General features: G+C 46.2%; 1 protein-coding gene across 4 annotated transcripts in view; it reads right to left on the reverse strand.

The window, feature by feature from the left end:
- The window catches only part of Nhsl1 (NHS like 1), a 201,651-nt gene extending 189,926 nt beyond the window's left edge, over positions 1–11,725 (reverse strand). For all 4 annotated transcript variants that reach the window (XR_007212127.1, XM_048354178.1, XM_048354176.1 and 1 more), the window contains exon 1: positions 11,024–11,725. Coding sequence is in view for 3 of the 4 variants with exons in the window: in XM_048354178.1 (XP_048210135.1) it covers positions 11,024–11,309 (286 nt within the window). In the remaining variant the exon portion in view is untranslated. The remainder of the gene's footprint in view (positions 1–11,023) is intronic.
- Positions 11,726–12,461: the final 736 nt, after the last annotated feature.

The raw sequence follows: 12,461 nt of genomic DNA on the forward strand, positions 1-12,461 counted from the left end.
ACCTCCCAGAATTTAATTCCTTCCCAGAAACTCCCTCAAGCACATAAATTGTCAAGACATGGTCACTTGGGGAAAACATTTTCAAGTTATGTTTGACATGTGAAACTACATGGGACTTGACAGGGAAATTTTTCAACAAGCTCAACATGATTTAAAAGCATGTACTTCACCAAAAGCTTGTTGGATTCTATAAACAATTCTGATCCTTTTACAAAGAATGCACAGTGAAAGTGGAAAGGATCTTTAATGCTTTGCATATTGCTTGTGAACACACACACACACATACACACATCTTTGAACAGAAATCAAATGTAAATACAGGCCAAAACAAAACGGAGTAAACATCTTGTGTTTATATGAGTGGACAAAAGAGGTTTATAGATGTTGAGTTATAAACCATGAGGTATATCTTTAAGATAAGAATAAAACTAGACAACAGAAAAACAACAGAACAGAAACAGAAACAACAACAGAAAGAAAGAAAACAAATCTTTTTGAGGTAGGCTCTTTTTTTGTTTTTTTAATACTCAAATCTGTGATCCTGTCCCAGCCTCCCTAGAGTTGAACTGCATCTGGGCATTGCTATGTCTGGCTCAAATGACTATTAAAATTGCTGGCCCTTGGGCTGGGAATATGGCCTAGTGGTAAAGTGTTCGCCTCATATACAATGAAGCCCTGGGTTCGATTCCTCAGCACCACATATACAGAAAAAGCTGGAAGTGGTGCTGTGGCTCAAGTGGCAGAGTGCTAGCCTTGAGCAAAAAGAAGCTCAGGGACAGTGCTCAGGCCCTGAGTTCAAGCCCCAAGACTAGCAAGAAACAAAACAAAACAAACAAAACTGCTGGCCCTCATCCATTTAAAGTTCCCTAGGGGAAAAAAGAAAAGAAAAGAAAAGAAATGAGGCACTACCAGCAGCCCCAGCGGACAAACACCTGGGTCTAAATGTTCTACACAGAGGTGCCAATCGCCGCACAGTAAAAGCCACAGTTGCTGGTGATGCGCCTCCTTCCCCCCGCCCCCCACCTGAAGCACTGCAGGAGCCCACCATCAAGACGCAGGGAGTGTGGACAGTCATTCTCAGCCCCCAAAGCCCAGATGCCTCAGAAATTAGCCTAATCCAAAGCTTTGACCCACACATCCTGCTATCACGAAGCTTCCCACCACCATCATCCCCCACTACCACCATCCCCGCCATGGTCCACAAAGGCAGCTGGAGACATGTATATGGTTTGTTATGTATTGTACAGGCTAACTTCCATTCTGTCTGATTTTATCCTCACAGCAGCCATTAAGAGTATCAGTGCAATGCCCATTTCACAGAAGAGAAAACTTAAGCACAGAGAAGTTGGGTGTTTATTTGCCACCCACTAGTAATCCTTTTTTTTTTTTTTTCTTAACCACTATGCTCTACTGCTTTTATCAGTTTCAATTATCTTTCATTGCCCCAGATTATAATGGGTTATGCCACACTAACATCTAAATTATGAATAGATTACATAAACTAGGAAGTAACAAACTGAAAAAATAAAATTATACTGGGATGAAGTAGAACAGGAATCCACTACAAACAAGAAAACACCAACCAAGCAGAAAAACTATGCTTGTTAGTTTTTCGTGTTTATTTAAATACTTGTTTCATCTACAAGTAAAATTTCAAATGACTGCCTCAAGATTTCCTATTAACATCTTTCAGAATGCATTCTCACTGAAATACTGAGATGAGGGCTTTAGAATTTAGTATTTAGAATTATCATCTCTGCTCCGGTTCTGGTTAGAGAGGAAGTCTTACCCTATGACCATGTTGAGTCACCTCCCTACCCTCTGGATGCTGCTGTTTAAAGTTCCTGAGAAAAGGGAAATCAGAGAGGTGGCCCTTGACCCCTAGAATGAAGCACAAGCCAAGCTGCCAGGTTACTAATGTCCAAAGAGCGAAGGCCCCTACCAAGAGGGCCTCTGAAGCACAACTGAAGCAAGGCTGATGTTGTGGGACAATACTGTAAAGCATTCTTACTTAGGGTGTTGGGGTGGTTTGATGAAGTGGGGATGAAACCCAGGGCCATCCCCAGGCAAGTGCTCTAGCAATGAGCCACACTCCAGCCCCACAAACATTCACTCTGAAGCCTGTACTATCCTGACCAGAAGCTTCTAGAGAATACACCAGGAATTTAGTTCTGGCAGATGCCATCACTGCACACCAAACGAGGCACAGGTGCTAAAATCTCTTAAACAGATTCACTCCTCTGGCCCAGGTGCTAAAATCTCTTAAACAGATTCACTCCTCTGGCCTTGGGCCAGCAAAGCCTGGACCTGGAGACATCTGTTCTCCAACTCCAGGGTGTGGAAAATCACCTGGAGCTCAAATAGGCAGAAGCCTGTGGACCCGGCCTCCAGGGATTCTGATTTAGTAGTGTGAGGTACGTGCCAAAATTTTACATCGCTAACAAGTTCCTAGCAGATGCTGTAACGTTGACACTAATTTAAGGTAATGGCTATGGGTCACAATTCTATTGCCCAGCACCACTGCCAAGCAAGAGAGAACAAGATAAGACGGGCCAATGGCTCACGCTGTAATCCTAGCTTCTCAGGAGGCTGAGATCTAAGAGTCATGGTTCAAAGCCAGCCAGGAAGGAAAATCCATGAGACTCTTATCTCCCATTAATCACCAAAAAAAGCAAAAGTGGAGCTGTGGTTCAAGTGGGAGAGGCCTAACCTTGAGCAAAAAAGCTGAAGAATAACATCCAGGCCCTGAGTTCAAACGCCAGGTCTGTTATTAAAGAGAGAGACAGAGAAACACCAGTACTGGCAGACACATTAGCATGGGTGCACACGTGTGTATGCGCATGCACACACATAGAGACAAAAGAGAACTGGAGTGATATACCCTTTAGTAGTCTTTTTTTTCTCCTTTATATTTTCTGTACTTTAAAGGTTTAAAAAATAGGATAAATGTATATTAATTTTAGAATCAGAAATACTTCATGGGCTACTTATAAGAGTGAAAACTTTTGAGCTTTGCAAGCAAGATATCACTTCAGACTCACGATCCTCTTGCCTTCTGAGTGCTGAGATTACAGAGTATGTGACACCATTCCTGTAATGGTTTACACGAAACTTAATATGGTAGACTGCACAAAACAATGACTATACACAAGTCTATGCTCATTAATAATGCTTTAATTTGTTATTTCTGTACTTAATTTAGCACAACCTTTGCTCTTCAGTTGGATCTCAGATTAACAACTGGAGAAAAACATGATTCCAAAAACTATATTGGACTATATTGGACTCTGCACTTTCATAGCACTACCTAGTACTGCACTCAGAGTTATAACCAACCCAGCAAAACCAAATAGACCAAGAACACCTCACAATCCAATTCATTTATATTTATTAGGCAACTCTATACCAGCATCTCAGACTAAAGCACTTCACACCAAAACAACGCAGTCCTAGGATCACTATTTTTTCTGTCTCAAGCCACGAATTGATTCACACTCAACATTCGTGTACCCAGATAAAAGGCAGAAAACCTCTGCTTTCAAATAAACTCAATCTGCTATGTTGCTACAAACACATTTAACAGAAGTCCTTCCATTCTTTCCCTTCTTTAATACAGAAAAAGTTTAATCTTCTCTTAGGGAACTCATATTGAAAATGTACCTTAAAAAGCCAATGCATTCACAATTTTTTAAAAGTGTAAAAAAGAGTTTAACAATTTACCCTACTGTTAATTAACCTTGTTTTGTTCCAAATCAATTGACTTCTCTAACAACAGCAATAAAGGTAACTGGAATTTCACAAATACAGCTCCTTTTCAGATACCAGCTAAATGACATCTGTTACAATAATAAAAATAGTAATACTGTGATTATGTATTTGAATGAGGAGGACCCATAGGATGATACAGAAATTTCATGCATGGAAAATGGTGGAAAAATAATACTAGTTTGTATAAGAAAATCCTGGTAGAATATTGAGGAACTGATAAAAGGGGTCTCTGGTAGGGTTGGGGAAGTGACTGGCAGAAAAGGAGCATCATCTCTGAATATTTACATATGTATGTGCGTATACATATATATATTATACCTTTATGTATATAAAAAATGTAAATGTGTTATCTATTCAATAAGGTAAGTGAAAATCGATGCTGAGATTGAGCTGCTTTACCTCATGTAGCGGTAAAGAACACAGGCAGGCTGCCTGGAGCTCTCTGTAGGGTCCCCCAGCTAGTTAATTAGTACAAATGGGATATCTTGTGAATTAGAGACTGACTTGCCCGTCTCCACAGTGACCCAAGCAGCACGATTGGCTGGGAAACTAATACAGTAGCTCAGATGCCAACATAATCACACATAATATGATTATGCACAGCCCAGCTCTGCTCTTTATTTAATTTCCTTTGCTACATAGTCTTCAAGCCCTTAGAACATTTTATCAGATGCCAAATATGGTCAGATATAAAGCCCTGACATTTCACCTTGTGATCCTGTAATGTGAATCCATTAGTTACTACACGATCCTCTGAAGTCTTCTGGAAATGCCTTTACCAATTTTTAATGAAAGAGGCAGGGGGAGAAAAGCATAATAAAAGATTTCCCTATAGGAATAATCTGAGCTATGTTTCTCATGAAAAAAAATCAGAAGAGTAAGTGACAATAAAGTAGCACTAACACAAAATAGCCATCATCCTACAGGTGGGGGAAAAAACTCTCATTACAGAAGGGTTTTTATTTGGTTTTTAGAACAAAATTTACTATCAACATTTAAAATCATTATTTTATATATCATGCTGTGCTATCGTCCCACAAAAGTACAGGTAAGTCTTTTAAGTTAGATGTCATCTAAACTGATAATTTGGGCTAATACTGATAATTTCTCCTAGAAATGTTATAAAGAATAGTTCAAGGGCTGGGAATATGGCCTAGTGGCAAGAGTGCTTGCCTCATATACATGAAGCCCTAGGTTTGATTCCTCAGCACCACATACAAAGAAAAAGGCCAGCAGTGGTGCTGTAGCTCGAGTTGGCAGAGTGCTAGCATTGATCAAAAAGAAGCCAGGGACAGTGCTCAGGCCCTGAGTCCCAAGCCCCAGGACTGGCCAACAACAACAAAAAAAGAATGGTTCAAGTACTCAGAAAGCTGAGGCTGGAGGATCACACGTTCAAAGCCAGCCTGGACTACACAGAGAGAGACAGTCTCACAAACAGCAAGAAAAAAAACACAAATGAATGTTTTACTCTACCCTTTATTACTGAAGTATATATCTGACCAAGTGAAGGAAAATGCCACATAGCTGAAGGACAAGGTGTGGGTTTGTGATCTCAGGCTAGGGCACTAGCCGAGTAAGGCAAAGTGCACTAGAAAGGATACCTGCTCTACCACCTGAACCCACAGATTGCCTGCACCCAACAGAGACTGGCAACTTCCAAGACTTGGTTTATCAGATCACCTGGGGGCACTTGTTAGCAAGGGAGGCCCATTCCTGGCCTTAAACGAGCCACTGATTCAGAATCTCCAAGGGTGGTTCAGGGAATCTGATGACTCAGAAGGTGTGGGAAACAGGGAGATGAATGAAATGGTGCCCACAGTTTCCAAAAGAGGAGATGGGAGTTGAACCCATCAAGTGCTGAGTGAGACAGTGAGATCAGGCATGGGTGGAACCCAGGATTACCCTGGAGGGCCACAGCTCAGAGGCATTTCGGACAGCTTTTCCAAGTGAGGAAGCTAAATGGGAGCAGCTCTCCAGTTCCCACAATAGGAGGAAATGGGGGTGAAAGGGCGCTGAGAGAAAAAGAGAATATCCACATGAGGGCCCCAGGGGAAGGCAGTGTCCCCAACCCCCATGCTGAGTCCCTAGGAGTTTGAGAAACCCAGGCAAGGCATACATTCCTCTCTGGAGCCACAGATGCTTAAGATCCCCAGGGAGGACGGTTGGGTTTTCCAATCAAAATGTTCTTGTGTTTATCTGGTATACCAACTCCTCTTGATTTGTCTGCCTTCATCTTCCTAGTTTCTGTGACTCAGCCTCCCTGTACGCCCTATCTGTGGTGGTGACAAAGAGCCATGAACTGCCTGCACAGTGATACCTTGACCCTCACAATCAGTTACACAGCCCAACTACTGAATTTGGTAGCATTACATTCTTTGGGCAGGGTGAGGGTGGGGGGGTGTACCAGTACTGGAGCTTGAACTCAGGACCTGGGTGCTGTACCTTAGCTTTTATCATCACTCAAGGATTCCACTCCCCTTCTAGCTTTTGGCTGGTTATTGGAGTCTCAAGGAGGCAGATAATATGGCCTAGTGGAGTTCTTGCCTAGCATATAGGAAGCCCTACATTCGAATCCTAGGTACCACGTATACAGAAAAAGCCAGAAGTGGCTCTGTGGCTCAAGTGGTAGAGTGCTAGCCTTGAGCAAAAAGAAACCAAGGATAGTGCTCAGACCCTGAGTTCAAGCCCCAAGGACTGGCAAAAAAAAAAAGTCTCAGGCACTTTCTTGCCCAGGTTGGCTTTCAACTGCAAACTGCAGATCTCAGCCTCCTGAGTAGCTAGAATGATAGGCATGAACCACCAATGCCCAGCTTAAACTTTACTTCCAGCAGGATTCATTCATTCCAGGATACAAACCAAGGTGACAAAAATAGATTTAAGTAGATTGCGACTGGCTTAATTTAGGCACAATTCATTTTACTTTACACTTAAACTTAACAACTAGAAGAAAATATTGCACTATTTTTCTGCATTCAAATTTTTTGCCCCAAATCCTAAGGAACTCAAATATTCCCATTTTGTTGTCTAAATGTTTTAATTTGCTAGTTTCCATCCTAAAACAATACATATAGTTGATATTTTAATATGGGATTTTTCTCTAACATAGAGGACAACAAATTGCTGCAAATGTAGTTAGTTTTTTGATATTGGATATTATATGCCTAATACCCAAGAGTCCATGAATAGATTGACGTTTTAACTTAAAAGATATCATCATAAATCAAAAAATAAACTTTTTTAGCAATCTGAAAATAATGCAAACATATTCAACACAATATTCATTCTGCAATGACATTAGCATTTTTTTTTAAGATGTGGAGGAAGGTATGAATGTACTGTGGGAAGAATACACAAATCTAAAACAAGTACCTGCCTGATCTGTTTTGGAAAATGACTAACCCTTTAATCCACATGCTACCTGGTGAATAAAATATTACTTGAAAGAGTCCTTGTGGTTGTTAAGAGTTTATTTCAGACACAAAGATTCTATTTAAAAGCTTCACCATAAGAATCAGAATAAGACAGGCAAAGGAGATCAAGCCTGTAATCCTAGCTACTCTGGAAGCTGAGATCAGAACTGCAGTTTGAAGTTTGCAAGATCTCATCTCAATCAATAAAAATCTAAGCATAATGGTACACATCTGTCATCCTACCAATGCAATAGGAAACCCTATTCAAAAGTAAGCAAAAATAAGAACCTATTTTTAAAAAAATAAGCATAATGAAAACGGGCTGGAAGTATGACTCCAGTGGCACTTACCCAGCAAGCTCAGACCATGATTTTATTTTTACAACAGAAAAAAAAAATCAGAAGGATTTTTGATCACGGTTAGATTCACAGTTCAGCTTTTCAAATAGTGAAAGAATTATCAAATAGGAAAAGTCTAACTCATAGAGGCAGAGTTAGTTACCAGGGGCTAGAAAATGTAAGCATTAGGGAGATGTTGATCAAAAAGTACAAAACTTCTATTTAAAAAGGCAGAATAATGGGGCTGGGAATATGGCCTAGTGGCAAAAGTGCTTGCCTCCTACACATGAAGCTCTCGGTTCGATTCCCCAGCACCACATATATGAAAAACGGCCAGAAGGGGCACTGTGGCTCAGGTGGCAGAGTGCTAGCTAGCCTTGAGCGGGAAGAAGCCAGGGACAGTGCTCAGGCCCTGAGTCCAAGCCCGAGCACTGGCCAAAAAAAAAAGGGGGGGGGGAGCAGAATAAGCCAGGGTCTGGTGGCTCATGCCTATAGTCAGGAGACTGAGATCTGAGGATTGCAGTTCAAAGCTAGCTCAGGCATGACTATTAGTCTGCATATCTATTGATTTCCACACAGGAAAGTCTCTTTTTATTTAGAGTGCCAGTTATAACTAATTCCCATTTCAGAATGTTGTCAATGTTTTCAATGAAGCCTTAATTTTTTTGTCAACAAAATTAATGGCAATTAACTTTCACAAAAAGGAATAGATACAGTGAAGCACAAAACCTTGAAGCAATTTGTGTTGTTTTTTTCTTGGTGCCAGTCCTGGGGCTTGAACTCAGGGCCAGGAGACTGTCCCTGAGTGTCTTTTGCTCAAGGCTAGCACTCTACCTCTTGAGCCACAGCACCACTTCAGGGTTTTTCTGTTTATGTGGTACTGAGGAATCAAACTCAGAGCTTCAGCCATGCTAAGCAAGCACTCTACCACTAAGCCACATTCCCAGCCCTATCATAGGATTCTTATGGAAAGTATCTAAACTGTTTGTTCTCTATTTGAAGTGCTCCCAAAGGGAAGCTACGGTACTTACTGAGAAAGCTTGCAAGCCAATTGAAAGGTGTGAGTTCCAAGGGAATGCTATTAACCCACCTCCTAGTGGGGGATGAGGAATGGGCAGGAGTGAATCACTTCAACTCTTTGGCCTAGATTTCCTTTCTTGTTACAAGTTCATGAAATAGATGGCCTTTCAGGTCAATTCCAAGTCTACAAGACTCAGAGTCTATACAACCTAAAGGAAGATGTTATTCTGAAAACCTGCCTAAGTCAGGGCAAAACAACTTCAAAAATGTGGCTTCTGGACAGGAACAAGGCTTAAGGCACTGTTTTTAAAAGATTCTAAAAGATGATGAATAGAAAGAAGGTAGTTCATTGCTCTTAGCATATAAAAAAGTTGCCTGTGAAAAGGTGAAAAGAAACACAAAAACTAATAATGTCTTTATACTTCAGCTTTCATCTCTGGATGCATACCTGTGTTCTCAGGTATAATTATACTGAATAAAAAGCCTTCTTTCATGATCATAAAAAATGATTAGCCAGGATTTCTTGTATGAAATCAAAGTCATTTAAGATTCAAACAAGGGGCTGGGGATATAGCCTAGTGGCAAGAGTGCCTGCCTCGGATACACGAGGCCCTAGGTTCGATTCCCCAGCACCACATATACAGAAAACGGCCAGAAGCGGCGCCGTGGCTCAAGTGGCAGAGTGCTAGCCTTGAGCGGGAAGAAGCCAGGGACAGTGCTCAGGCCCTGAGCCCAAGGCCCAGGACTGGCCAAAAAAAAAAAAAAAGATTCAAACAAACTCATGAAAAGAATTATTTCAGTCACCAAAGTATTAACAACTTTAGCTAACAGAATTTGAGGGATTTCTGGCTATACATAATGGAGCCTGCTGGACCATATATGCTAAGAATAGAAAAAAAAGTGATGTATTTATTTAAGACAAAACTAGCAAAAGAAGTCTTGATCTTCAAGGACTCTCTCTCCCCCCACCTCCCTTCCCTCACCCTTTCATATTTTTCTATTTTAATTTAAAGATCCTAACTGGCTTTGCTTTGTGATTCTATAATCTGGTAACACTTCATTCCATACAACACAATGTATTTTCCTCTTGTGTTTTTTTTTTAATTCCCACGACAGATTAGTTCACCCAGAAGTCAGATCTAGCTCATCACATTGTCCAGAGTGAAACTCTCAGTCACTCATGTACACACGCCCTACACACACAAAAACAACACAGAAGCAACTAGTAATCCCCATGCTGACTGTGTCCCCTAGGACAACATTCACTTATGCAGCAGGTCATTATTCACATTAAGTAGATATACTGTGGCCCGGCAATTTTATGAGATGGCTTTGACTCTCCACCCCTCTAATCCTGTCCCACTCTCCCATGTTAAGAGCTGTCCACAGCTCCTAAGGATGTGTTGACAGCACAATCGGAGATGAACTGTAAAAAGGTAAAACCATCACATCACAACTGTACAACTTGAAAGATGTATTAAACTAACACAGAAATCAACTGTGGAAAACAGTTTTTTTTTTTCTAGCAATCTGGAAAATACAAAATGAGAGGTTGTCGGTGACATGATTTTCAGTGAGACAGATTTCATTTAGAGCTGTTGAAATCTAGGCCAGTGTTGCACCAATAGCTCCCCTCCCACCCTACAATCCATCAATCACCCTAGCTCATTGATGACCATGTCCGTGTACTAAAAAGGGAAAAACTACACACACCACACACTGGAAAGTCTCTCTGCTTTGGGGCCAGCAGGAAATTCCAGTTACTTCCATCGCCAAAGCCAGTTAAGCTGCTGAAATGAAGTAAGTGCCTGGAGAGAGATTATTACTAATAAATATCAAGGCACATACTTGATTTTCAGGGTTGGTGGAAGCCGAGGGAAGAATGGGTTCTGAGTCCTCGGGCTCAAGGTCGAGGTCCCCGGAACGATAACGAGCTGAGGGGTCTGGGGGAGGAGACAAGATCCAGCGCCCCAAAGAAAAACCTTGAACTAAATAAGTGTCAGCATACTTCGAAGATGAGAAGGCAGGTGAAGACTCAGGGCAGGGGCTGAGGGGTGACGGGCAGCCCCGGCGCTCGCTGAGATCCCCGGGAGACGTATCCACACCGACTTGGCTGAAGCCCGAAGCACTGTGACCATCTACACCTATGTCTCCTCAACAGGTAATCCTGCCTTGGCCGTGGCTGGCGGTTCCGACCGGTAGCATCCATGGGACTTCCCTCAGGGTGACACACACACACACACACACACACACACACACACACACACACACACACGTACGCGCCCATCCCCGCGAGCGCCAGCCGAAGCCCCGTGTGGAAGGCCGCCCGAGGCGCAGCACCTTGCGCGGCCTCCCTCCGGGCCAGGTCGCCCCGGACCCGAGTCCCCCGGCCGCTCGCGGGGCTCCGGGGCCGCCAGGGGGCGGTCGGGAGCCCCTGTCCCGGCCCTCCCCGCCGCCCTCCCCTCCCCCGGCCCGCCGGCCACTCACGGATTTTCACTCGGCGGTGGTCCAGGCGCGCGGCGGCGGCGTGCAGGGCGTCGAGGCGCCGGTGCAGCCGGGCGGTGCGCTGTCCCAGCGCGGCCGCCTGGCCCTCGAGCTCGCCGAAGATGTCCCCGGCACAGCGCGACAGGTCGGCCAGCTGCGCCAACAGGCAGACCAGGGCGTGCGAGCTGACCTGCTCCAGCGAGCGGAAGAGCGGCGCGTCCGCAGCCCCGGCCGCCGCCTCGGGCCGCCGCAGCCGCGCGGGCTCCACGGTCCTCTGGTGGAACGGCATGGCGGGGGGGGGGGGGGCGGAGGGCGCGGGGAGCCCGGGGGGCGCGGGGGAGGCTCCGGGAGGGCGCGGGGCCCCGGCCCGGCGCAGCCCTTAATCCGCCCCCCGTCGGCGCGGGGCGCGAGTCGGCCGCATCCAACACAAAGAGAAGTCCGGGCAGCGGCGGGGCGCCGTGGGGGAGAGGCCGGGCCGGCGGGACGGACCGCCCGACGGGCGAGGCGGGCGCCCGGCAGCGGCGGCGGCGGTGGCGGCTTCCACTCGCGGGGTCCCCGGGCCGCGGGGCGGCTCCGGGCGGGCCGGGCGGCGAGCGGCCGCGAGTCCCGCCGAAGTTTGCAGCTGGCAGGAAAGAGCCGGCGGCTCCTTCCCTCCCTCCGGACTGGAGAGGAGGAGGAAGCGGGGGAAGTGCGGCCGCCACCGGCGAGGGAGGGAGGGAGGCCGGCGAGAGAAAGGAAAGGGGGAGGAGAAAAGGGCCGGCCCGGGAGCCACCTGCGGCTCCGCGCCCAACGCGCCCCGCGCCTCAGCGCACCCTGCCGGGGCGAGCGCGGCCGCACAGCCCCGCGGCCCCGCCGGGCCGCCCCCGCCCCCCCTCCACGCCCCCGGCCCGGGCGGGGCGCCGCGGGGGCGGAGGCGCCGGGACGGCCACGGCGGAGCCCGCTCGGCCCGCCGCTCACCTGCGCCCGGGCCGCGGTGAGTCAGCGGCCCCGCCCCTCGGGAACGCCTCTGATCCCTCGGGGGTCCCCCCCCCCGCGCCCCGCCCAGGCTGTCCCAACGTGTGGGCCACCGGAGTGAACCTCGGTGATGCTATCCGGTCGTCCGGTGGGCCTGGGGTACTGTGGCTTTCTAGGAGTCCCAGCCCCCCAAGCAGAGGGCTGGAGGAGGGGGCGCGTCCCACCCATCCATCGGGAGCTTCGCGGGCTGCCTGGTCACAGCCCAAGACCCAGAACCTAGAACCCTGAACCCTGAGCCCGGGAGACGTTTAAAGCCAAAACGACCATGAGATCACGGTCTGGGGACACCCACTAACTCGAACCTTCTGGGAAGGAGGATTGGAGGATTGAATCCAGTATCTCCTAGCCCAAAATCACACTGGCCTACTTGCCCAGAAAAGAAATCTTTAGTTTCTTGCCCCCAGTTGACCCTCATTGCTGCAGGGGT

This window comes from Perognathus longimembris, chromosome 9 (genome assembly GCF_023159225.1).
Source record: "Perognathus longimembris pacificus isolate PPM17 chromosome 9, ASM2315922v1, whole genome shotgun sequence".
In the NCBI taxonomy this organism is placed as follows: Eukaryota; Metazoa; Chordata; class Mammalia; order Rodentia; family Heteromyidae; genus Perognathus; species Perognathus longimembris.